At 47.9% G+C, this 26422-nt stretch overlaps 1 protein-coding gene across 1 annotated transcript in view; it reads left to right on the forward strand.

Moving 5' to 3' along the window:
* The window catches only part of LOC142583684 (sperm-specific sodium:proton exchanger-like), a 51970-nt gene extending 25767 nt beyond the window's left edge, over positions 1–26203 (forward strand). Inside the window, exons 14-24 of the mRNA XM_075694170.1 lie at positions 144–204; positions 1690–1968; positions 9343–9408; positions 11139–11351; positions 12179–12316; positions 12437–12562; positions 12691–12786; positions 13452–13631; positions 21282–21419; positions 22526–22723; positions 25624–26203. Coding sequence (XP_075550285.1) covers positions 144–204; positions 1690–1968; positions 9343–9408; positions 11139–11351; positions 12179–12316; positions 12437–12562; positions 12691–12786; positions 13452–13631; positions 21282–21419; positions 22526–22723; positions 25624–25797 — 1669 coding nt within the window. The 3' untranslated portion in view covers positions 25798–26203. The remainder of the gene's footprint in view (positions 1–143; positions 205–1689; positions 1969–9342; positions 9409–11138; positions 11352–12178; positions 12317–12436; positions 12563–12690; positions 12787–13451; positions 13632–21281; positions 21420–22525; positions 22724–25623) is intronic.
* The last annotated feature ends 219 nt before the right edge of the window (positions 26204–26422 follow it).

Below are 26422 nucleotides of genomic sequence, written 5' to 3' on the forward strand. Positions count from 1 at the left end.
ATCTTTTATTCGGCGTGGCTGTCAAGTGCGCACATGTTTTCTCCAACACAAGATGACATGTTTAATATTAGCGGGGTACACCTGGAAAGCAATTTAAGATCCGTTAGATATGAGTAATAATGGCAAAACTTTGTCTTCGACAGATACCTGGACATCGACATCATCAGCTCACTTGTCGATGTTCCACAATGGATTCTCTGGGTGGTAAGTGACTGCATTAAATCTACGTACATGCGAGTAAAAAAAATCAGTATGTCACAGAGCCTGTAGTGGAGATTGAGTTATCGCCTATATGTCTTAGTGCTCTTTTTCTCAATGCCTCAACATATATAACAGGAGAACGATAGGATGAAAAGCCATGTGCTGGGCTTTATCGCAGGGAATTTTTGGCGTAGCTGGGTAAGTCCAGAAGAGCCATAGGAAATGAGCTGATCACGTTCGCTCGTTCGCAATCATGCAGCCGTTGTGGAGCATACATGCCGTAGCAGATGCACGTTGAGAATGGCTATTAGGAGAGTGTATATATTCCCCCGTTCCCTGACTCGTAACGCTAATGACGTGGAAGGATAAGAATCTTACTTGATCGCTCATTCTTTTTTAACATGCCGTGGATATGTGCCGCTCTTCAGTTAACAAAAAAAAAACACATTTAATGTTTCCCCGGTGCTGGGCGGGATCAAACATGCGTGATATAAATTCAGACAGTCTTGTGTGAATATACATAGACGCGCGCCTCGCGCACACTTCGTGGCGGCAACGCTAGATGGTGCAACGTGTCGAGAAAGAAATGCGAGAGAGGTACCCGGCTGCATACGCACCTCACACAAGGCGCGTCTCTGCGGTGACAGTGCGGTGTGCCGCTAGATTGTTTCAAGGCTAATCGTACTAACGTCGATGTTCACGGTGAGATTAATTCTGTCTGAATTATTTTTTGTGCCTGAAATTTACCCGCATATGACATGATGACTGTCTTTGTTAATGCTATATGGAGACGTGGCTGGACTAACAGCTGGGACAGTGCGCAAGGCGGCTGGAGCATTCAATGACATTTACGTTTATTTAGCAACGTTCACATCGTTCTCTAAGGCACATCTCCACATTGTCATTTCGCGATTAATTTTAGGAATGGTCAAGTGCACAGCAGTACCCATACTGCCACTGCTTTCAGTTTCTTTTTATTTGTCGTGAAAGTACAAACAGCAGCATTGGGTAGGCATCTCAATGAATGAAAATGTTTTGTTTCCCGGTTGCTGCTCCGTCTGAGTGGCCAGTTTAAGGAGATCTAAAGCACACGCTGCGAGGAAGCGGATCGGTTGCGGTTTAGGGTCGCTATGCCTAACTTTTTTTTTCCTTAACAACATCCTAAAAACCGTCACGAGCGAAGTCGTCTTTTTGCGCCGTTCTTGCGGTCTCGTATTTTTTTATCTTTCGTCCCGTGTTCGCCTCGGAAAATTGCTTTTATACATGCCGGGCGAGAGGACCTGTCAACTATACAGGAAAGAATGTTTGAAAATATGCCGTTTGACGACGCTCGCGCATGTACTCGTGCATCTCGTACTCGTGCCAGCGTTTTTATCCCAACAACTTTGAAATGCTGCGCGCACGTAGACACGTTACAAGTGATAATTGGCTTTGCGTTCACAAACGGTCGCTGAATACGGGTGGCGCGGCCCTGCGGCGTGCTCCCAGAAGGACCGGCTGGGCGAACCGCTCCACGAGGAGACCGAGCTGGACGACGAGTCGGCGTCGATGTCCGAGAAGGTGGCCAAGCCGCTCAACGAGCGCCTCATGGACCTGTTCGAGCACGAGTGCTACGAGGTGATCATCACCAACACCACGCTGGCCTTCGTGCTGCTCCTGGTGGGCCTGCTGCGCGCCGCCGTCTACAGCAACGCGCGGTACTTCACGATCGTCATGCTCGTGGAGTTTCTGTACCAGGCGGCGTTCTTCGTCGAGGTCGCCACCATGGTCAGTGCCCCTGCCGCTTCGCTCGCATAACATTATGCCGTTAACAAGCTTCAAAAGCAAATGTAGCTTGCGATCTTTCCTGCGGAAAGAAAGAGCAACTGTTCAATCAAATAAGTATGCTGCCGAAACAAGAATACGTGGATCTAGGCGTTCAGCCATCCAGTTTCTTCAAGCACAGCACCTCCTAAGTACTGACGTATCTGTCACAAGCGGAACATTTATGAGCAGGCGCGAAAATTAGCCAGCGAGTGTAAATACAAACATTGTCGCGGCAATAACCGCTATACAGCATGTATGATTAATACTACCGCCGCTCAGGTTAGCAATCAAGGCGCACACAAATTATGTGTATAGTAAGATCGAGAGTTCAAAAAAGCTCCTTTGATTTTACTTGTAGCGCCCGCAGCTGCTATAGCTGGCGCCCACGTCTAGAACAACGAAGGAAATAAATATGGTAGCGGGGCGAGTCGGTCCTTCTTTCTTTCGCACTAGGCAGTCGTGACGCGGACGTGATACTAAGGAGCGCAAAAGAACGAACCGACACGCAAGCTGAAGAATTGATCACTGCAGCCTACGCCCCGCTAACCTTCATTTATCCTGCGTTGTTCTAAGGTCCCTAAATAAAGGTTTTCAAGGTAGCGTCACTCCAGCTTTCCTGCTGGTTTCCTCCTCCCCGAACCAAAGCCATTCAATAAAAAACGAGAGTAGCGCCATCCTTAGAATATTGCCGCCGTAATTCACGCTTGTTGCTTTCTTTTCACTCCGACCGCAAGAAATAGGAAATCAACCATCGCTTAGCCTCGCATCATGCTGAGGGCAGAAAATTAGGTACGATTTCTTGTAATTGAGATCAGCTATTTGTTTTGACGCTGTTAGGCCTACACAGATGCCGAGGTATAAAAGAGGTTTGAATTTGACCTAGCAGATGACACCACAGCCTTAGCGCTGAGGACGTACTGACGATGCGGAACGCTTTTAAAGCCTAATGGTTCATTGCATTATTATTTTCTACTCGGCCCGTGTACGGTACGCGATGCTGGCGAGAAGCAAATGCCAACTAAACGCCGAGCAGACGACACGGCGTGGGTGAGCGTATTAAGAAGGACGTTTACCACTTTTATCGGCTAAGCAAACATGATTGAACTGATGACAAAAAAGTGTACTCTAAATCAAATGAAGCGCGAGCATTCAAGTAAACGCAGCCTATTGTTACAGCGCCGAAACATTTATTGTTGTGATGCATATTCGACGCCGGCATCCGGCTTCGTGTTCGCACCGACAACCTAGCAGCTCCGGGGCTCCAACGCGGGCCGCGTTTCACTAAAAAAAAAAAAAAAAAAAAAAAAAAATTGAGCGTCCTTCCACTACTGTGAAGAGGGATGCAAGCGAAGCTCGGAATCCACTTCTCTTGGTTTTTGTAACGCCTCTGCTTAGCGCTCTCTCCCGGTGAGGTCGGCACGTCGACGACGAGGCCTTTCTCGAGCGAGTTCCAGGTGGCGTAGTACATCAAACGCCGCCAGTTCTTCGATCGAACTCGCGATGCGCGGCCGACCCATCGCAGCTCCGTTCTGAGGCGAGAAACACTCGTTTCTCTCACGTTGCCTAGACGCACGACTCCTATTGGCGAAAAGAATGACGTCAGTAGTGCGGCGGCGCAGCAGGATTCTCCGTACAACGGATCCATTGCTTGCTTTTTTTTTGTATAGCAATCCGTGGACGTGCGCAGTTCTGAGAGCAGCTGTTTTTTTTAGCGTTACATCGCCGGCGCAGGCTAGCGTATACAAGTTTCGCAGAGCAAAAAAAGTATTCACAGAAGTGTACTGTCTCATAAGCGGCGTTTAGCAGAGCCGAAAGGCTGCTCGGCATGGAGACGCAGGTGCTTGCACATCATCATCATCGTCGTCATCATCATCATCATGGTTACGCCCATCATCATCATCATCATCATCATCATCATCATCATCATCATCATCATCAGCCTGGTTACGCCCACTGCAGGACAAAGGCATCTCCCATACTTCTCCAACTGCCCCAGTAATATACTAATTGTGGCCATGTTATCCTTGCAAACTTAATCTCATCCGCCCACCTAACTTTCTGCCGCCCCCTGCTACGCTTCCCTTCCCTTGGAATCCAGTCCGTAACCCTTAATGACCATTGGTTATCTTCCCTCCTCATTACATGTCCTGCCCATGCCCCATTTTCTTTTCTTGATTTCAACTAAGATGTCATTAACTCGCGTTTGTTCCCTCACCGAATCTGCTCTTTTCTTATCCCTTAACGTTACACACATCATTCTTCTTTCCATAGCTCCTTGCGTCGTCCTCAATTTAAGTAGAACCCTTTCGGTAAGCCTCCAGGTTTCTGCCGCGTACGTGAGTACTGGTAGACACAGCTGTTATACACTTTTCTCTTGAGGGATAATGGCAACCTGCTGTTCATGCTCTGAGAATGCCTGCCAAACGCACCCCAGCCCATTCTTATTCTTCTGATTATTTCAGTCTCATGATCCCGATCCACGGTCACTACCTGCCCTAAGTAGATGTATTCTCTTACCACTTCCAGTGCCTCGCTATCTATCGTAAACTCCTGTTCACTTCCCAGACTGTTAAACATTACTTTAGCTTTCTGCAGATTAATCTTTACACCCACCCTTCTGCTTTGCCTCTCCAGGTCAGTGAGCACGCATTGCAATTTGTCCCCCGAGTTACTAATCCAGGCAATATCATCAGCGAATCGAAAGTTACTAAGGTATTCTCCGTTAACTCTTATCCCCAATTCTTCCTAATCCAGATCTCTGAATACCTCCTGTAAACATGTTGTGAATAGCATTGGAGAGATTGTATCTCCCTGCCTGACGCCTTTCTTTATTGTTATTTTGTTGCTTTCTTTATGGAGGACTACGGTGGTTGTGGAGCCGCTATAAATATCTTTCAGTATTTTTACATACGGCTCGTCTACACCTTGATTTCGTAATGTCTCCATGACTGCTGAGGTTTCGACTGAATCAAACGCTTTCTCGTAATCAATGAAAGCTATATATAAGGTTTGGTTATGTTCCGCACATTTCTCTATCACCTGATTGATAGTGTGAATATGGTCTATTGCTGAGTAGCCTTTACGGAATCCTGCCTGGTCCTTCGGTTGACATGAATCTAAGGTGTTCCTGATTCTATTTGCGGTTACCTTAGTAAATAGTTTGTAGGCAACAGACAGTAAGCTGATCGGTCTATAATTTTTCAAGTCTTTGGCGTCCCCTTTCTTATGGATTAGGATTATGTTAGTGTTCTTCCAAGATTCCGGTACGCTCGAGGTCATGAGGCATTGCATATACAGGGTGGCCAGTTTTTCTAGAACAATCTGCCCACCATCCTTCAACAAATCTACTGTTACCTGATCCTCTCCAGCTGCCTTCCCCCTTTGCCCCTTTGCATAGCTCCCAAGGCTTTCTTTACTTCTTCCGGCGTTACTTGTGGGATTTCAAATTCCTCTAGACTATTCTCTCTTCCTTTATCTTCATGGGTGCCACTGGTACTGTATATATCTCTATAGAACTCCTCAGCCACTTGAACTATCTCATCCATATTATTAATGATATTGCCGGCTTTGGCTCTTAACGCATACATCTGATTCTTGCCTATTCCTAGTTTCTTCTTCGCTGTTTTTAGGCTTCCTCCGTTCCTGAGAGCACATTCAATTCCATCCATATTATACTTCGTTATGTCAGCTGTCTTACGCTTGTTGATTAACTTCGAAAGTTCTGCCAGTTCTATTCTAGCTGTGCTTGCACAAGGTGAATGTAATTCGTATATGAGCTATCACGCCCCATTTGTGTATTGTCACGCAGCGACGGACGATGCGTCGGTCGCAGTCGACAAAACGTGGACGAAAACACTTTGATGAAGTGTTCGCCTTTCTCGTTGTCCAGGCGTCAGTAGCTTCCACAGAGCTGGGAGGAGCTTCTCATGCGGATTATTACTAGCGCATGCGCACTAGTTTGCAACATGTTAAATGTCACCTCTAGCCATTTAGCACATCAAGTGCAGGCAGTGCACCAATCACAGACTCGAGTGAAGTGGAAAATAGAGTAAGCGCGAGAGTGAGGAAGACGGCGCAAAGAACGACGAGTGTCGCTACCTTGTAAACTTCTTTCATCTAGGGACCTTGCGTTGTTCTATATGTGGGCGCCAGCTGGCGTCGTAGCAGACGCGGGCGCTACGTATACTATGCACCATAGAGTTTCCTACAAGAATTACTAGAGGGAACTCTGGCGCTAGTGTCTACGGGAGCTGCAATGCGAGCAGTTGTCCCAGCATGGGAATTATGGGAAGTACATGGATTTGCCTAAACTTCGTTCTTTTGGCTTCAAACGGCTTTGTGACTTTGTAAACTCGTCATTTTCGACAGCATGTTGCGCAACAAATAATTAAATAAACATCATTAAAATTGCCCGGCGGCAGGATTCGAGCACAGGGACTCTAGCACAGTAGCCTGATATTGAAACCATTAAGCCACGGACGCATGTATCGACAAGCGAATGAGACGCCCTTATGAATTTATCGCGGGCATGCCAGTGCCTTGAGACGCTTGGCGCGTTTCGATTTGGCCACCTGGACAAGCTCAATTGTTGATTTTAATAGCAATTGTACGCGTTCCCGGCGTCTTCTGCACTTCGAAGAATATAGATTGCGCCGAAGTATACGACAATAAGGTTTATATAGCGTAATATACAAAGCCACAAGAACGTCTGAATCCACAAGCACGAAGATCAGACAAATCCATGTACTTCCCATCATTCCCATGGTAGGACAACGACTGCAGCGCCAGAGTTCCCTCTAGTAATTTTTGTAGGAAACTCTATGCTATGCACCACGAAACAACTAGCCCAGTAGCAAGCCTTGATGAGTTCTGTATTTCGTCTCAGGCGCTGGCGGGTGTTCATCTGCTTCTGCGAAACTGCTTTCCTTAAAGAGCGCGCTTAATGAGTCGATTCGATAATGAGGCATTTGCTTCATCACTGTAATATTGAGTACTGTTTGTCGCACTACGCGAACTGTAATTGGAAGAAACACCGTGTCTTCGCACTCATGTGCCATTCTCGAGTCTCGTCTCGTTGGCGCTGCATCAGTATTCCGAGAGAGCATGCAAACAAGCCTGCATTGCAGCCTTCGTGACACGCCAAGTGGTTTTTATATTATTAGCGCAGGTGGCTGGCAGATGAACAAAGTTTAGCAGCACAAGGCTTTATAAGTTCGACCCCTGGTAAGGTTGCTTTGAACAAAACATAAATTGACGAAAAAAGAACGACCATAAAAAGGACGCATATTTGACAATGACTTTTCCACCTTTATGGTGAACAAATGATGTTCGTAATAGTTGGAATGTTAGTTAATTTGTTTCTATAAAGAGAAAGTAACAGAAAGAGAATTCACAAGAAAATTTCCCACTACACTTAAAGGGACACTAAAGTGAAAAATCAGTAAATTACCGTATACAACACATCACATACCGTATACAACACAACGCATCAGTAAATTACCGTTATACAACACCAAAGACACCACTCTTACAACGATAAGACGCTTGGTAAGCCAGATAAAACGCAAGAAAGAAATATGGGTGGCGACGCCTACATAAGTTCCAGCACCTGGGGGCTGTGACGCCTTGGATTTTGATGACATCTTCTAGGGCCTACTAATTATATTTAGCAGTGCAGATTTATTACATTGTGTTCTAAAGGAACCAGATATTAAAGATGGCAAGTTTCGGGAACCTTTATTCAGCCAACGCGGCCCAAATGTGAAGACATACTTTGGAATCCCTGACGTCACGCTGACGTACGGGCGCTGGGGTTTCGGCGCGAAATTCAAGTACTGATACTTGAACCTTCATTTTCTCATCTAATAATCAAACAATTTTTTTAAATGACTGCCTGCAGGGTTCTCCAACAATGCTTCGTTAGTCTAAACTGATTTATTGTTTCGCTTTAGTGTCCCTTTAAGCACATCCGGCACACAGCGAGTGTCGTCTGCTTGTGTTACAACGTGTTCCACTTTGACGAGAGGTCCGCGGTCAGAGTCGGTCTCAGTCTTTTCGCGAGCACTATTATTCGACTTCGTTGCGTTGTGGACTGCAAACGTAGCGAGTGGCAATATGTCAAGGTGCGACATCGTGTCCCTCTGCAAGGCAGCAGACGAGCGGACTGGCTGCAGCGCATCGGACTGCCGCTATCCTATCGGCGCCAGAATTTGCGTGTTTGCGGCCGTCACTTTACACCGGAAGATTACTAATGCAATAGCGTTTCGCGAGTCCGGTAGTAGGGCAAACGCAAGTGCAAGGGCACAGGGCCTGGCGCAAACGTGAATGGTCTGCACGGTGCAGCCACATGGTGGCACAGAGCTCAACCACACACAGTAGCAGTAACAAAATGTATTCTTCTTTGCTGCTGGTGTAAATTTTTCGCAGGAGTGTAATCGTTAAGACGTTGTTTTTGTAAATGTTTAAAATGTTTTACAATTGGTTAGAGCAATATTAGCTCTTTGTTTGGCTGGTTCAAAACGTTTTACACCTGGTTAGAACAATATTAGCTCTTTGTTTGGATGGTCAAGCTCTGCGCCAACGTGTGGCTGGGCCGTGGAGAGCGATCAGGCAGCTCACGTACGCCTACGATAAAGTTCCTTCATCAGCTTGAGTTTATGCCTTCACCGTTCCGTCGAAACGTTCTGCTAGTGTGTGATTACCGGAATACCAGACACGTTCGGCGCTACGACAGAATGCTCGCAACGCACGCTGCTTCGATAGCTCTCGTTTGGGGTCGACTGCCAAGCAGCTAGCGGAGAGTTTGGAGAAGCTTCGCGCGCTCGCTCCTAGAGAACCGGAAGTCGACGACACGACGTGCCATCATGACGCAGAGCCAGTGAAGCGGAGCTAAGCCCCGATCACTCGGCGAACGAGTTGAGAAGAAAATGCATGACTATGGAGGAGGGTAACTTGTAATCGTCCGTAGCTCTCTTATTATGAGAAGTTTCGCACAAATTGTGGTGCGAACGATTAACTTTAGCTACACCCTACGCGTCTACAAAGTTTGTCCGAACCGTTTCGGGGGCCCTTTAAGCCTCCTCCAATTTTCTTCTTGCTGCAAGTGACCTGGCAAAAGTCTCATCACGGCAGCGATAACATGCGCTTAGGCGAACGTCGTTATATTTACCCAAAGAATCTGCCCGTGGCGTTTCGCAGCTGTCGGCGTACGGCCAGAAGGTCGTCAACTTGGATAACTACAACAAGCTGGACCTGATTCTAATGGCGTCGTGCATGGCGGTGCTCTTTGTGCATGTGCTCGTGCGTGTGGTGGGTGTGGGCACGAGGCACGAGCAGATGCTCTGCATCCTCTTCATCGTGGTCATCTCCGCCCGCTTCACGCACGCCATCAAATACGTCGAGGTACGTGTGCGCGGACGGAACATGGCCTCAGAGACACGCGCCACAACAACACACTGCCACATTCGGTTACGTTGCCGAGTGTGGTGGGGTTGTAATTTTGAACTACGAGGGCGAATCAGAAAGTATTTGCCGCTATTTCTTTTAGCCAAATTGCGGCTGTAAATGCGAAGTTAGCGTATCGATTGCCAGCGGTGGACCTTTCTTGGACCGGCCCGGCCTTATCTGTGGGTAGCTCCGTGGCACGGCTCTGCTATCAGTTGTTGAAGATGGCACTTGTGCTTCCCGCGTCCACGGCGTACAAGCAACGAAGTGTGATTCGTTTTCTGTGGAGCAAGGGACGATCGAAATTCATAGGGAAATGCAGCCCACGTATGAGGAAAGGTGTCTCGCTTTGAAAGTGTGAGGGTGGTGTTGTGAGTTCGCAAAAGGCCGGGAATCCCGACGGTGGTTCCGCAGTCAGCCAGACGATTCCTACCACAGGGGCATCAAAAATTTAGTGCTGCGATGGGACAAATGTTTGAACCGGTGTGATGACTTCGTGGAAAAATGGAGTAAGGTGCGTAGAATATTATGTATATTTGTAATTGCCTGTATATGCCATATTTTGGCTAATAAAGAAATAGGGCCCCCATAGACTTTCTGATTCACCCTCGTACTTCACCACTGAAGCATGCAGTTGAAATAGCGGTCAGACACGCTTCTATACCTTGAAGCTAGAAATACACCGCGTTTTATAAGAAACAAAAAGTTATGACGAATAAAACGATTTGTTACACTGATTTCAATACCTTCAAGTTCTCTACATGGAGGTTCATATCTCTAAGGGCACGCCACACAGAGACAAGAACATGTGCGGAGCGTTTCCGTTTGCGCATGACCAGTTCTCCTCATTGATGTAAAAGAAATGCCCTACAGCAACGAAATGTAAATATTGCCCGAATTGCGTTTTAGGAACAGCGCAGAAGCTACACCATCGCATCAACTGTTCACGCTGAAAGCATCGTGGATGATTGGCGTGGCAAAAATAAAGACAAGATAAACATAAAATGTTCCTACAATATATTGGCAGGCTTTTTCTGCATAGGCTGCCGAAATAAAATAATTTCAATGTTCAGTGCACTGAACATTGAAACCGTATTATTACGTATTAAACCGTATTATTACCGCACATTGGTTGCTTAACCGTGCACCCAAACTTAATACCCACCTACGAAGCCACTCTGAGACTTGGCCACTCTGTGTGTATGGCCAAGTCACACACACACACACACACACACGCACACACACACGCACACACGCACACGCGCACACACACACACACGCACACGCGCACACACACACACACGCACACACGCACACACACACACACACACACACACACACACACACACACACACACACACACACACACACACACACACACACACACACACACACACACACACACACACACACACACACACACAGATTATGGGATTACAGTTACAGGTCCGTGCAGACACCGACAAAATTTATGACGTGCTGACGAGCTGCTTCGGAAATTTCAAGGCCACCCGTCTTTCTTTTCTTTTGTTTCATCTTTTCTGGCTTACCTAGCATCGCCTCGCTGCAAGGACGGCTTATTATTTCTTCTTTTGTATTGTAGAAGGGTAACTTATACTAACGCAGCTTAAATAATCTTTTGTTTTAGTCTTTCATCAAAGCAAAGTGTGCTTGCAAATGCGTCGCAGCTGCTTCTGGTCCAGTGTGCGGAGCTGATCCACAGGGCGCTGGACGCTGTCATCTACTCGGCGTACGAAGCGGGCCACGCCATCGTCATCGGCGAGGAGGAGGTCCAGAGGAACGTCTGGAAGTTCGTCGAGTCGGCCGACATTGCCATGGAGATCCGCGGCCGCGCCACTCTCAACCGGCTGCTCGTCCTCCAGAAGCTCGCGGAGGTGCAGGTGGGCTGTGTTACTCGGTCGCAACCTGGAGCAGGGGCCGCACAAGGGTGACACTCGTATGTTCCTGACGCAATTAAGGAGCGCACCCGAGCAACCTAATTGCACTCGGAGGACATTTTCGCGATGTACAGTGATCAGCTATTCGAACGCAACATCCCGTGCGCGTGGCTGCAGGGATTATTCGCACCACTGGCGGACGCTAAGGCTCACAGAGCTGATGCTCCATTGTAGTATAAAGAACACCATACGTCACTACCAGGCTGAGCCTGCCCTTGTTAACCGACATTTGAATGAGTTGCATGAAAGTTCTTATCAGTGAAGGAGAAGAGGCACCCGCCGTGGTTGCGGGATCGAATCCTGGCCACGGCGGCCGCATTCCGATGGGGGCGGAATGCGAAAACACCCGTGTACTTAGATTTAAGTGCACGTTAAAGAACTCCAGGTGTTCCAAATTTCCGGAGTCCCCCGCTACGGCATGCCTCATAATCAGAAAATAGTTTTGGCACGTAACACCCCATACTTTTTTTTTAAAGGAGAAGAGGATCCGAGGGTCTCGATTTTGTAAGTCGATCACAATCATAGAGTCACTCGTTCTTTTAAATTTGTTTCCTTTTATTCCAGTGTAGAAATGTTAAGCTAAAAGGAAGTGAAAGTAAACGAAAAGGCATGCCCAGGTGGGAGCTGAACTCGCAAACTTCCCATTACGCGTGCGTTGCTCCACCAGTTGAGCTACGGCGGTGGCTGTTACAGCGTCTGACCCTTGGAGTGCTAGCCTTGGAGTCTTATCAGCGACACACGTGTTCACACGATTTAAACTCCTCCTGCAGTCTCGCTTCCCGGGAATAATGGTTTCGTTCCGGAGCCGCCAGGCCAGCGCCACGATCCTGAACGACCTGACCAAGCAGATCAACGAGATGCAGCGCGACGGCGTTGTCGATTCCGAAGACTACAAGTGGCTGCGCTTGGTAAGGCGACCAACGGAATCGCGTGGTTGAGCCTAGCTCCCCGTGTCAAGCAACTTTCGACCAACGTGACTCGTGAGCACGGGTTTATAAAAGCTTGCACTTCCTCCATCTTTCACGCAGGCTGTCAAGGATCGGCACATGTACATCCTGTCCGAGGCATGTAGCTTGCCCACCAGCTACAAACCGATCGCCATGCTCCGGGTCATTCCGTGGATCAACTCGGACAGCATTCGGCAATTTCTAGCGGTGAGTAAACGCGGCTAGGCCGTGGCGTTTGTTTTAAATAGACTCTGCATCAAGAGACCGAGATCTGTCCGTTCTCAGTGCTTTCGCAATTACGCTCAACTTTCCTGTTCACAACCTTTATCCTTTAGATCAAGATCAAACCGGTGTCCTTTGCTCCAACCGAAGTCATCGTGGAGAGGAAGGAAGAGAATGACATCATACTGACCTATTCAGGCATATTGAAGGTATGCATGAACCGTGAGCTGTTAACTGGTGGCACCAATTTTATATTGACAAAGGGAGATGCAGCGTCGAGAATATTTTCTTACGACAAAAAAAAAAAATGAACTATTCATCGGTAAACTGCGAAAAATCGGAGACGTTTCTTGCGCCTTGAGCGCAGTGAAACAAAAGTGAAGGTGTGCTGATACGCCGAGAAACCATGTCACAGAATGGTTGCTTGCACACGGCGCAGTTTCATAGTACTTCTGAGGGCGCACGATATGAATAATCAGTTGTTTTCTTTACAGACGCTTTCTTCCCCCACAAGGGCTCATGGACGCATCCCAACTATGGACGTTATGCTGCTGGAACGCATAATCTTTTCTGCCGTATACGATTGAAAAGGGGTTAAAGCGCTTGCTTGCAACACCATGCAACGTGAATTACTTATTTCCTGTTTGCATCAGACATACATTTTTTTTACGTGTATCGACCGCCCTTGAGAATTTCACACTGTATTAGACGGAACACACTTCGTAACTCGCATATACAGCTGTTGCTGAGTTTTAAGAAAATCACGAGGACAGGCTCCCCGCCTGCCCGCTAGTTCCCTAATTAAACCCGTCGCGCTCTGTGAATATCATCGCGATCGTCACGATAGACGCCTATGGATCGGTGGTCTCTGCAGATAGAGGGGGAGTACGAGGAGGTTGGCGACGGGGCGCTGCCCAACTCGGCGTCGACGCTGTTCTTCTTCAACGAGGGCTACTTCGTCGACTACGTGCCCGCACCTGCGTGCATCGGCGACCTCGGCCTCGTCACCGAAGAGCCCTCGATCACGCGAGTCATTGCCGAGACGCAGGTCAACGTAAGCACGCGCTCTCTTCCTCTTCAATAGTTGGTTTTGTGCGTGGTGTATACGGGATGGTTATCTTACACGCGGCTCGCTTTGAAGGTCGGAGAGGCGGAAAGGGGCACGTGAGTGCCGCTTCAAATCGGTCCCAAACTTTCTTGGCAGCTGGACACGCTGAACGCAACCTGTGCTCTCATAGTGGAACCCAGTTCTCGCATTGTAAGCGAGCCACGACTCGAAGCTGGGCCTACACGCCACCGAGTCGAGTGCAGCGCTGCCCTTCGGCTAAAAAGGACACTGAACTTCTCAAGAATCTTCAAGGGGTGTCGGTGAAGCGTAGTAAGCACTTCTGTCGAGGGGTGGCGTCTCCGTCTGCTTCGTTAGTAGTGAGAAAGTGAAAGAAACAGAGACGTCGAATTGGGTGCAAAGAACGGAAACAAAAAAGACCATGGAGATTTACAAGAATGGGAAGAAAGAAGTGAAAACACAGGTTTAAGTATTGGTAGAAATAAAGCAGGGAAGAGATTGATACCACCGCATCCGTTGCAGGCATAGGTAGCGGTACAAGATATATAGGCTTTGAGGAAGAGAAAGAAAATATTGGGTGATGTATACAAAAATAGCTAGAATGAAAACTGCGTGTAGCATACCTGATTAGCTCAGGCAGGCTAGATCACTATTTGTCACCGCCCCATTTCGAGGCTGATGTCCACAAATCATCCTCATCACCAGTTGAGATGAGGCGGAGTGTTGAGTGGAGGAACGTTCTCGTGCACGGGGGTAAGCATCCGTCGGCGTTTGGCTTGGTTGGTGTTGTACAGTGAGCTAGCAGTGTAAGGGTCCTCGAATAAAACTTGAAGGTAGCGACATTCCTCCTCGCCCGGCCTCTCCTCCTCCTGGCCTTCTCGCAGCTCGCTCTTTCTCTCGTAGCTCGCCCTCGCAGTTGGACGGTTCGCTCGGACGCCGCCCATAGAGTTACGCGAGGTGAGACATTAAAAATTATTGTTGGGTGTTTACGCAGAAATTTTTACCGCAGTTAAGGCTTGATTATTGTGTGCTCTGCTAGCAGCGATGATAGGACGCTATGAAACTGGCCGAAGCAGATGTTTTTTTGTTATTTTTCAGCGCGTAACTGCACGCTTTCTGGCTACGGGTTGGCTGCCAGCTTCTAGTTAGAAGAAGGCTCTTGAGGCTAGTTTGGTGGACAAATACCTCTTAGTGTCGAGCGCTAGCACAAAAATCAGAATTCTGTCTCGCCAATAATGTATACGTAAGGTACACGATGTTTATAAACATACCAAAGCTTTGAGTGTTATGCCGCCCACTGCCATGCATTGTACCCGTAGGCAAGAACACTGTCGCGGCTTGCACAGATCAACCCGCTTCGCGAGTTATTTCTGTTGCATTGATACGATTCTTTATTTGCCTTTCTAAAGATCCAGCGTGAAAGGGCTGCGATGAACGTTTCGCCGGGGCACGCCAAAAGAAAACAGCCCTGTGTGACTGCCGATTCAACAACCCGGATGCGCTTGCGCTGCTCGAAGTGCGTACGTGTGTACGTGCGTGTACCCAATCGACTGCCGTGTGTGCAGCTTGTGCAGCTTCATAATTTAATAATCTTAGTACCATGATGACCGAACGCAAGGCGCGTGACATACTCGCTTGAATAACGCGAGTGTCGTGTAGAAACGTGCGCGATCAACGTGGAGCATCTCGGCTATTCTCGTCGTTTCGTCATGACGCTGGCACCTCTTTGTGCAGTGAAACTGGTCCTACGCTTCTGTGTCAAACTGGTGCCGTTGGCTCTCAAGCGCAAACGTCACAGTGGAACCTGTTCTCCATTTCTGAACAAAGCGTATGCAGGGACGAAAGTTACTCAGAGTTTCCACCAATGAGCACTTCCCCCTTCACGCAGTTCCAAGTCAATATGAGCCAAAAAGCTCGTGCACCACTTGGTCCTGCCGAGACGGCGAAGTGGAGAAAGCCTACTCACAATAGTCAAAACAATTTGCACTGGTAGTGAACAGCTCGTCCTCGCGCAATATATTTGCAGCGCCTAACATAAGCATGGACTGACAAAGCTACGCACTCTCAGTACAACAAAAATACTTGTTACATTTCTAGCACGATGTATGACAGAACACAGCCTACGTACTTCATAGATTCGTACACCTGGGGCGCTATAACGTAAAACTATTCCAAACTTTTCTATTCCAATTCCGCAATCAGCCCACCGCGATTGGTCAAAAACTTCTTTAGAGCACCCCCCACTTCACCTGACTGTCACGCGATGTCACGAAAACCGCGATAGCTCCCCATCTGATATGACGTGTACACACTGACTATGCATAATTTGACAAAAATAGTTATTTCTGATTCGACGCCTTTTTGCCATTAGCCCTCGGTTATTGGTCAAAAGTTTTCGGGCTGCAACCACTTCACCTGCCGCTCACGCGACGTCACAAAACCGCAAAAACTCACCGCGTCAAAGTGGCGTGTGCGCGTTAAAGATGCATTAATATGCCGAACAAAACTGAATTTCCTTCTGAATAGCCGCAGGCTGCCCCGTTCTGAAAGCAATAAAATATGGCTGCCGTCGATCGCTCCGGCACTGGCTACTCACCCCTGCCGGAGAGCATGGGTTTATTTGTGTTAAGAAGACTTTCTGCTTGGCCGTGTAACGCTTTCGAGAACTTTCGGCACGTTTACGACCTCATTCTGCAAACTCTTCTTTGCTGAGGATCCGTTTTAGCGTTATCCTTCAGCTTCCGTTGCATGCCGCCGCGATTATCGACGAGCCATCGCAAGCTAAGTAAGAGAAAGCGGACCAATCGCAGACGCCGGCACCACCCGCTTCATCCGGTTATCGATATTCATCACAGTGGCTCGGCACCATCGAATCCCTCTACACTTGAGCATGCTCCTCGCCTCTTGCGAGCCAATTAGATAAGACAAGCCGCTCAGTGCAGGCAATGTTATTCGTTTTTCAAGCAAACAAAACTGGACTCCTATGAACGAGGGGAGCATTTGATTGGTTTGTTCAGACAACCCTGCGGGTGACCGCTCGATGCTTGCGTCGGCGGTTACGCAAATTTGACGTCCGGAGATTGGAATAAAAACATATTGGAATAGTTTTACGTTGTACGGCCTCTGTTGACGATAGCGCGATCAGGAAAACAAATGTGAACGAGCACCGGGAACAGCACCCGTGCATAAGCCGACCCATGCCTGAGCTCCGTAACCCGTCAACAAAGCAAGAAAGCTCCGTTCGTACACGTTTGCACCTCCAGTACTCTCAAAAGCGATCCCTAACATGAAACTAACCAAAACTGAGTTGTTCAATGACGCGGTTAGCCACGGAACTTAGCCAAAACACATCAGAAATCCCCTGCGAAAGCCTCGATCGCCTCTGAAACTCGGCGGCCAACTGCCATGGAGCTGAGCGCGCCAAGACGCGGGTAAAAAAGAAAAAAAAAACAGAGAAAAAGGTGCGAAAAATACCACGTGACGGCGCTCAATCAATTCGAATACTTAGACCTTCTCTCCTGTCTCCTCTCATATATATGCTCCTCGCAGCAGCGGCGGTGGTGGCAAGATGAAAGGATGTCGCTACCTTTAAGTTTTTGTTCAGGAACCTTAGGGGGGCGCACCTGGGAATGCCGTGATGGTGAAAGCTTCATCTACGGCGGAATATTGCAGGCGTCCTCATTCAGCGAGACATTTATGATGTACTGTACATGAGTGGCGCGTATGCCCCTCTCTCTGCGCTCGAGCACACACGTACCACCTTTTCAGGCGAAGCTTGTATTGCCTCACTCGTGTCGGCATCGGTGTCGCCACACGAAAAAAATCCAAGCCGCGCGAAAATAATATTGCTTGTCGGGATGCGGAGTCGAGCCACTGACCTCGCGGTTGCGAGACTACCGGTTCATCACTGTCGGTTCATCATACGCCACCTTTAAGGTGCGGTTTTATGCGCACAAAGAAGTATTGGGGGCGAGGAGTCACAGTGTCGCCATCTGTCGGAAGCGCCTCCCTTGCGTAGTATGAGGGATCACGCGGCGCGTTCCTCATAGGTTTCGCTTACGGCGCTCAATAAAAACACCACGCGGCAGCCCTCCTGGACATTTATGTTAGTACTCTAAAAACGAGGGAAGTTTTTGACTGTCGATACAATAATCTTAAATGAAATACTGTACCGAATACGTGCAGCGAACGCCACTACGCGCGGTCACCGCGATGGAGTCTCCCGAACCGGCTTCTTGCGTGAAAGGTATACATAGGCAAGCGCTGAAAGTTAAATATGTGAAATATGTTCTTATAGTGGGCTGTCCGTATAAGCAAATGCGGCATAACAGAATGAAGCCTCAATGCAGCGATCGCACGGGTTCGCAGCGACCGACTGCGCGTCTGCGTGCATGTCCGCGCACCATGTTTTGCTTTCGCTGTGAGCGCGTTTTCGCACCATGCTGTGAGATTTAGACCGCAGCATATGAGCATTTGACAGCACACTAGCAACCATTGTTGCGTGGACGCTATCGGAACTGTTCAAAAATAATTTCGTTATAGAGACTTCGACGCCTACAGCGACTGTGATGTGCCGTCGCGACAATTCAATCTTTTCTTGTCTTCTAAATTCTTGGACATTTCAATATTATTTTTTAATTTGCGGCCACTATATGTTTAGCGGTCTTCTCAGCGTACGATTTCCCTCTGCTTCTTTTTTGTAATCCAGTGCATTAATTCTTAGCACAGACATGACCATATGTCATGCCTTTCTTTAATGTGCGTCTTACCGCTACCTTTCCGTTCCAGTGAATTTGCCAGTATCTAGCATCAACAAGTTATAGACCAAACCGTCCTGACATTAGCCGGGCAGCAGGTGCGGGCGAGCGTCTCAGTGCGCGTTTTCTGCTACTCACCGAACATCGCAGTCCCGGTGCCGTAGCAGAAATCTTCCTCGCGTGCGTGCATGCTGCATACCCGAGTTGTAGCCGATGGCTGTCTGCCGGTTCTAAGTTTCGCCAGCCAAGCTTCACGCAGCTCCTTGCCCTGCGGCTACGTGTGAAAAGGCTGACACCGGGCTCCGTTGCGTACGTCCGGCACTGCGGCACCGAGCAGTAGCCTACCATGCTGCACGCCTCCAAAGGCAGCCACTACCTACTATAGTAGTTTCAGACGTTGTCAAGTTGACACCCAAGGCGGTAAAGCCTCACCACTTAATCAGAACCGCCGCGCAGGTGGGACTTTAAACTTTCGTTTTCAGCTCGCTTCGGCGATTCCGAAGCAGCAGACGCGGCCGCTGTGTCCACGTGATTCGTCATGTCACGTCACGCCGACGGTGGCGCCAGCTTTTCCAGTGGTGGAGCTCGCCGCCAATACGCAGCGCAAGGCGCGAGCCAATCACAGGCGTCCCCTCCCTCAGGAGGAGCGAAACGGAGTGATCGCTTGCGTGGTCGCTCGCCTCGCGCCCAACGTTTTCCGTCAATTCGGGCCCTGCAGTCAGACGGGGATGCCGGGTTTAATTCGTTTGCCGGAGAGCAGGCTGCGTTGAATGAACGGCAGCGGGTTGCGCGTCGTGGGTTCGGCCGACGAACAGGCGGCGTTTGATGAAAGCCGCCGTTTGATGAAAGGGGTCGTCGTCGACGTGCCGAGCTCGCCGTGAGAGAGCGCGAAGCTGAGGCCTTACGACAACGAAGAACCGCGCGTCCCGAGCTTCGCTTGCACCCCTTTTCACATTAGTAAAAGGGCGGTCAATTTTTTTCTAGTGCATACCTTCTTTTTGTAAATTCATATTGCAGATCATAAATAGGTCATTTTGCAAAATCGATAGCACGTCGCAAAGCTTTTCTAGCATCTACCTGTGCAAAAATAACCGTCGCTTACGAGCTGTGCATGTCACTCCATACTAAAAGATTTAGGCATCACGCATTTTAGAGCAGGTGGATGGGCCATAACAGCGCGCTTTCAGCCATGGGGTTGCGCTTTGAAGCAAATACAACCAGAAGATAGACACTATGGAGCGAAAGAAACATTTAGCTTCGTTACCTACCGGCATGTTATCGGTCTTAGAAAAGTTTTCACCGCTTCACGGGTCATTCGTTGCACACGACGTATCCGTATAAGCGCGTCATAACTATCCATACCTCAGCAAGCGATGGGGCTATTGAGAGACTGTTGCCAGATGTAATATTGCGCTCTGCCAGCGCTAAACTTAGAGATGTATGCCTGCCAACCTGATTACTTCGTTAATCTGGAGCTGAACCACGCGGAAAAAGGGGGAATGGGGGGGGGGCAGGGGACGTCAAGAAAAAAAAAATTCTGCCATGTTTCCTGCACTGCAGCAACGTATATGAATGGCTGCCAGTACAGTTACTAAGACGTCTCGGTGCTCGTACTGTGACCCGAAACGGCGCGTGCCTGCGTGTATAATTAAAGAACATGCACTATGTCGCAAAACATTGGCAGCTTGACACACTTTAATATTCTTCACCGCACAGCAACACTGTATGGCGGAGAAGCTAACTTAAGAAAATCGGTCGTAATGCAACACATAGACCTTTGCGTCACGCGAATTCCTTCGCGCCTATCACGATCATAAGCGAACTGAAGTTAGGGCTACGCCGCCTGCACTCAAAAGGCTTGGTCTTAAAGCGTACTTCGTCTAGCTATCTAGCGCGTACTGGTAATCACGATGTGGCCGGGCTGCATGACGCGTTTTGTTTTGTTTTTCTCGCGCTGGGATCGGGTCAGTTTTTTGGGAGGTTTATGACCGTGTTCATACAATTGGCAGGACTGGTAAGAATTCGGGAGTCCCCGGACAAATAGGGAGTGCTGGCAGGTATGGGGACATGTCACTCGATGTCGAGACCGAACTAAAAAAAAACAAGATATTTATTTACGACACCAAGGAGGAAAATTACGCGCACACTAAGGTTTGAATGAGTTCGTTCTTGTCTAACGTCACCTTTGTTACTCCCCAAGTAAACTTTTCTTTATTAGTAATTTTTCTTTACTTGCGTCCGAGCAGCGTGCTTAACTAAGCTACGTAACTTCGCTTGATGTACCGTGTTTTGAAGTTTGTAAACGAATACATAGAAATTAACAGAAGTTAGTTTCGTGGGAAACTTCTCTAGCACAAGCAAAGCGAGAAAGTGGTAAATGAGAACTGAGTAATGGGGAATGATTAGAAGGCGGGTACAGTTCGCTGCAACGTCCCAGCTGGTTAATTTACTCGGCCCAATACCATTTATCAGCTATAAATATCCAACTACCAGGTCAGATGACATTCACAAAGTGCCAGCTTACACATTAAACAGAACAATCAGGGTTGTCTTTATTTCCAAGTACTTAATTCTGGCCTAAAAAATACAATACGAAGGGTTTTGTACATAAGGTAATAACGAGCAACATGACATACATTATTACCCAGCAGAATTTCAAGCACACATTAGCGCTCCCCCTTTGTCTCCCTACAGAAAAAAAAGAAAGGAAAAAAGAACGTTCCCATTGATGCAGTCATGAATCTAATAATTACATTGCAGCTTGTAAACCTCCCTCACTCCTGTAGCGCCCCTCGTAATCTTGAGTGTCGCGAGCCCCATAAAGACAATGTTCACGAAACATCCCATAATTTTCAATCCGCTCTTTTTTTCTTTATTTCAGGCCTATATGATACCAAGAGAGCGAGTGATTGAAGCTATAGGAATCTTCACAAACACACCGAGTTTTCTTTACGACATCTGGGCGTACATTGCGAGGAATATAGGGCTCTTGGTTCTTCAAACGCATCCCAAGTACCAGGCAAGTGGCATATCGCAACATTATTATTGAGACGTATTCTTTGAAGAAAAGTGTTTACCGGAATGGAATTCTTTTATCCGGCAAAAGATATGCGCTATAAGATAATACGTAGTTCTAGCGCAGCTCGATGGACCCTTGGATGAGGCCAGGCACTAAAGGATTTGGGGGGTGCTGGCTGTGACTTTAGCACCCGGGCAAGCACTGTGTCCTACAAGTATGCTATGTTTTCTGAGATAGAGAATCCTACATCGAAAGGGAAAATTCTCGACCACCCGAATGTAGCACTAAGCTACGAAGGAAACCCACATGGGTTTCTCAGAAAGAAAGCGTCTCAGTTGAGGAAAAAATTTCGTCCTGCTCCCGGATTCTTTAGGAGAAACGCGTATCGGCTTTCTTTGTAGCTTCGTGATACATACAGGTGGGTGACCAATTTTCCCCTTCCGCGACATTTCCTCCGCCTCCGCAAGTGATTTGTGAGAACCTACTATAGGAGCTATGCAGTCATCGGGTGCCGTCTATGCCTATCCCCCGTATAGATAATGACAGAAAGTTCAGGAGCATATAATGGATTTACAATATTGCTCGCACTGAAGCCCTACCAGCCCAGGCCAGAACATTTGCTTCCTTACTTCCAGTAGCTGGAATCGTGCCGACCAAGCTTAGCAGTGTAGAATAGCACTCATGAAATGGACACAGCTTCTTGTAGAATGACTGGTTGCCTTCTTTCATTGGGACTGCTGCCGGTTTATCTAAGGAACCAGGAATTGTTTAAATTCCCGATTAAGCTTAAAGCATATGTATTATCATCATCATCACCATCATGTGTGTGACCTTAACCTTCATCACGCCTGTGCGTGCATCATCAGCGTGGACTGTGTCGAGGGTCCTTCGCCGCGTCTCTCGGGCTCAATAAAGGTCAGCCCTTAGTGTGACGTCACAAGATATATATTACTATTCGGATGGCACGGCTCACACTTGAAAAGCGCTTCAGAACTCGACTGTGCCTCCCGTCTCACGGTGTTTTTATGCTATTTTATAACGATTTGAAGCAGTTGCATCACGGTTACTGCGCAGCGTATTCAGTTCCCTTACTTCGGCTTGCACAGACATGGCCGCTTGAGAAGATCCAGCGCCGCTTGGACTCGTTCCTGATGCCCAACCTGGAGATAGCGACCAAGTTCATACTGACGCCCGACATCCACGACGCCATTCTGATCCAGGGCGTCGCTATCGACAGCGAGACGCAGGAGTACCTGGTCGGACCCATGTACGTGCCTCGCACCACTCGCAGGCTCAGCTTCCCTGTAAGTCATTCACCGCTGTCGTGTATGTTTGTATGCACGCACACTGGACTATTCTGCTGCACCGTTCAACCAGCCTAACGCGTTCTTGTACGAAGATTTAAGTGTGCAGTTCTGGTGGTACCCTGTTGAATGCACTTATAGCCGTACCGAAATCATGCTGTCGGCCGGACGCTATTGCTGCTGTAAAAAAAAAAAAAAAAAAAAAAAAAAAACCCTCATCGAAAAGCCCGGATGCAATCAGCTAACAGGTGACGTAAGCGCTATTACTTTTACACCTCGTTAGTTTCTACAGGGTGCAAGTGATACAAGCGTGGTAACATGAGCCACGCATGTGTCAGAATGGTCATGTACGCAAAATCGTCGTGGAATGAAATGCCCGCATATGTTCGCCTCCTTTCTCCACTCGTGCGGCGGTGTAAGTGGCTGTCATTTTGGAGTTGAGATAATCTAGCTGTGCCGCGGTCCCTAAAATCTTAGAGATTCCTGCACTACAGAGGAACTCTGGCGCTAGTGTCTAAGCATATATCGTAAGCATATATCGCTTTAGCCTGCATGGGAATGATGGTTAGTAAACGTATTTGCGCAGTCTTCGTCCTACTGGCTTCGCATGGCATTGTGGCTTTGCAACTGGGCACGCGGATCATATCCAACAAGAAATCCCATTAAAAATGCCACACCTCCCAGTGCTTATGCATGTGCGCAGAGTCAAATCGCTTTCTGCGTTTACACACACAGAAAAAGGGGGGATTGCGTCGAGATTTAGAGCAATAAAGACCAGATAAAGCAGAGTGAACAAAGGCACATGAACGCTGGGAGCAACAAGCTTGAACATCAGACAAATTCATGTACTACGCATCATTCCCATGGTTGATGAACGATGAAGATGATGATGATGATTTATTGGCATTCTGTTTGAAACGGGACGCTGGCAGATATTCACCTAGACTGCGTAAGTTAATCAGGTATGCTATACATGCTTTTCAGTGTAGCATTTTGTCTAGGTTACATTAATCTTTTTTTTTCTATTCCTTAAAGCTTGTACATCTAGCTGGTACCATTACTTAAGCTTATAACAGATCCGGTACTATCAAATCTCTTTCCGATTTTTTTCCACCAATACTCTAAACTTCTCTTGTTTATCTCGACTGCTCACTGGCTGATGCTTCCATCTACTTTAATTCAGTGGTGCTGGAAAGTGTACGTTAACTACGGGTCTCGCTGGGTGAAACCCTTCGCATTCCATTCGGATGTGCTGAGTTGTCCCCCAATTTTTGCTGTAGCAGACACGTGTCTTATATTATTGCGAACGCAAGCTTCGTTAGGTTTTTGTCCTTGGGCAACCAGCTCGGGTCTTTAATAACAAGACATTGCCGTTTGTGTTATCGTACGGTATGGAACTCTGTGTCTAAAATAACCCATTCATTTATTAATAATGTTCGCCTGTTATGTTATGTGTACCAGTACGCTTCTGAAGAAAGACGCAGTTTTGCCCGAAAGGCGAAGCATCAATTACGATAGCGAATTAGCAGACAGCGATACGAAGTAAGGATAGAACTTTTATCGGCCGTATCTACTTGTAAACATTCGCTTGCTAACTAAATTAATAATAAGCATGATGTCAGCGCACACAGCAAACATGAACACATCACACTCAATGTCTGCAGACATTCGCTGTCAAAACGCTGGCGTGAGGAAATGCGGCAGCAGCAGCGAGCGAAAGGACATTCACATTGTCTATCGCATCAACGCAAAGCGATCGCCGAGGACACACAGCACGTACAAAGCTACGGGCTGCCGACATACTTCGGAATTGGAATGTCGAAAATAACGAATGGAAATGAAGGTGGACGAAAAGATAACTTGTCGCCGGTGGTAGCCGAATCCCACAACCTGCACATTACACGTGCACGGCACTACCAATCGTGCTACGGCGATGCGCTCATCCTCAGTTGCGATCTTGCCATTAATAAGCAATGGCGTTCGACCGTTTTTGCAGTGCCCCTTTAATTAGTTTCCAAATTCACGCCCCAGCGATGACTCTCTCTGCACCCATGGTAACAGAAGCTAATCTCGAAGGCCATGTTTTATGCTTAGTGCAACCGCCGGAAGCGATGGGGGAGCCGGAAAAACGTTGTATAGACGCCATGTTTTGAACACCACATATTACGGAGTTTTAGGGGGGGGGGCAAAAGTTTGGGGCCCCAAAAGTTTGGGGGCCCAAAGAGTTTTGCGGGTGTTAGCGTTGGGTCACCCAGGAGTGAGATATTTAGAATAGGGCTTTTTGTTTGCGCATAGCGTGTTGCGCTTGCAGCGCCACTACGGCATCAAAGAAAAGCTATTATAAATAATTAAATAAATTATACTATTTTAAGATAAGAAGGGTAATTTTGACATTCGCGTTTCCGCGTTTAATTACAATTGTTAGGTTATTCTATAGCAGCAAGCAATTACTTGCGCTTAGTTCTGAGTAACCAATTTTGCGTGCCTTCAAAGCTGAGCTAAGCAGTGTTAGGCCTACGAGCCATTAAATCGAGACTAGAATTCGGAATCAGCGGCGTCTAATGAATCAATCTTCATAACGCATGCTAGTTGACAGAAAGCGATAATCGCAGTTACTTCTAGCTTGCGAACTTCACGCGTTGCCACGAATCAAGCCCAGTTTGGTGATAGGTTCGAGCCGTCGCTTCGATGCGTGCCGCCATGCTTGTTGACGCAAAGCTTTTGGGGCAGCTTTAGGGGCTCCCGATAAATCAGTGAAATAGCGTGCCAGACGCAAAACCCAAACGCAGTTTGCGTCTCGCGCAAATGCAGTGGCTTCGACGCTATTTCTCTGGGGCCCCTATTCGAAAACTCTCTGTTAACTGTGCTATATACGCACTAAACTGTGGATCGCTTTGCAGGGAATCTTTCACCACCGGGTGAGGCCAGTGGTGATAGTGATGGCCGACAAGCGCTATCGCTTGCCCGCCGAGATTGACTGGCTGCAGCCCACCGAAGGCGGTGATAAAAACTACGACGAGTACATGAACCAGGAGTTCGGACAGGAGCAGATGTACATCCAGGAGGACTACTGACCCGCTCCGGATGGCTCGCCCGTTGGAAGCCGGCGTCGCCTGCGCCTTCGCGAAGCGCCTGTAAATAACGTTTATCGAAGATGTATACACCGCGGAAATTCGCGAAACGAAACGTCGGCGGTTACCCCCGAGTGCGCATTTTTTTTTGTGTGTGCGCGCGCGATGATTTTCACAAGCCAAATGAAAGCGAGTCGGTGAACTCGCGGGCTTGAAACTTAATTCGTTTTTCATTGTTTTTTTTTTCTGGTGGTCGTTGCGCTTCGAATTCTATTTGATTGTATTCGACGATCGGTTATCTATATAGCGAGAAAGCACGACGGTACGTTCATCAAGCACGCCGTGAGGCACTCATTGGAGTGAGTAGTGGAACGCGTTCCGCAAAATTTATCGAAATAAAGCCGAAGTGTACCTGAAACGTTTGTTGTGCGCTTATGGCGTTTTCTAAACGAGCCCCGTCGGATTTGGCTGACCGCTGCTTTTAACGTGCTGGCTTGCCCAGTAGCTTACACACGGGACAGCACTCTCGTCGGCGCTCGCTTATAGCCCCGTCTGTACAGTCCCTGTAAGTACCCCGCTGGCCGGCTGGCTTCTTTGCGGATTGTGCAGTGAAATGGCCAAGGCTATA

This window comes from Dermacentor variabilis, chromosome 5, assembly GCF_050947875.1.
Source record: "Dermacentor variabilis isolate Ectoservices chromosome 5, ASM5094787v1, whole genome shotgun sequence".
Lineage (NCBI taxonomy): Eukaryota > Metazoa > Arthropoda > Arachnida > Ixodida > Ixodidae > Dermacentor > Dermacentor variabilis.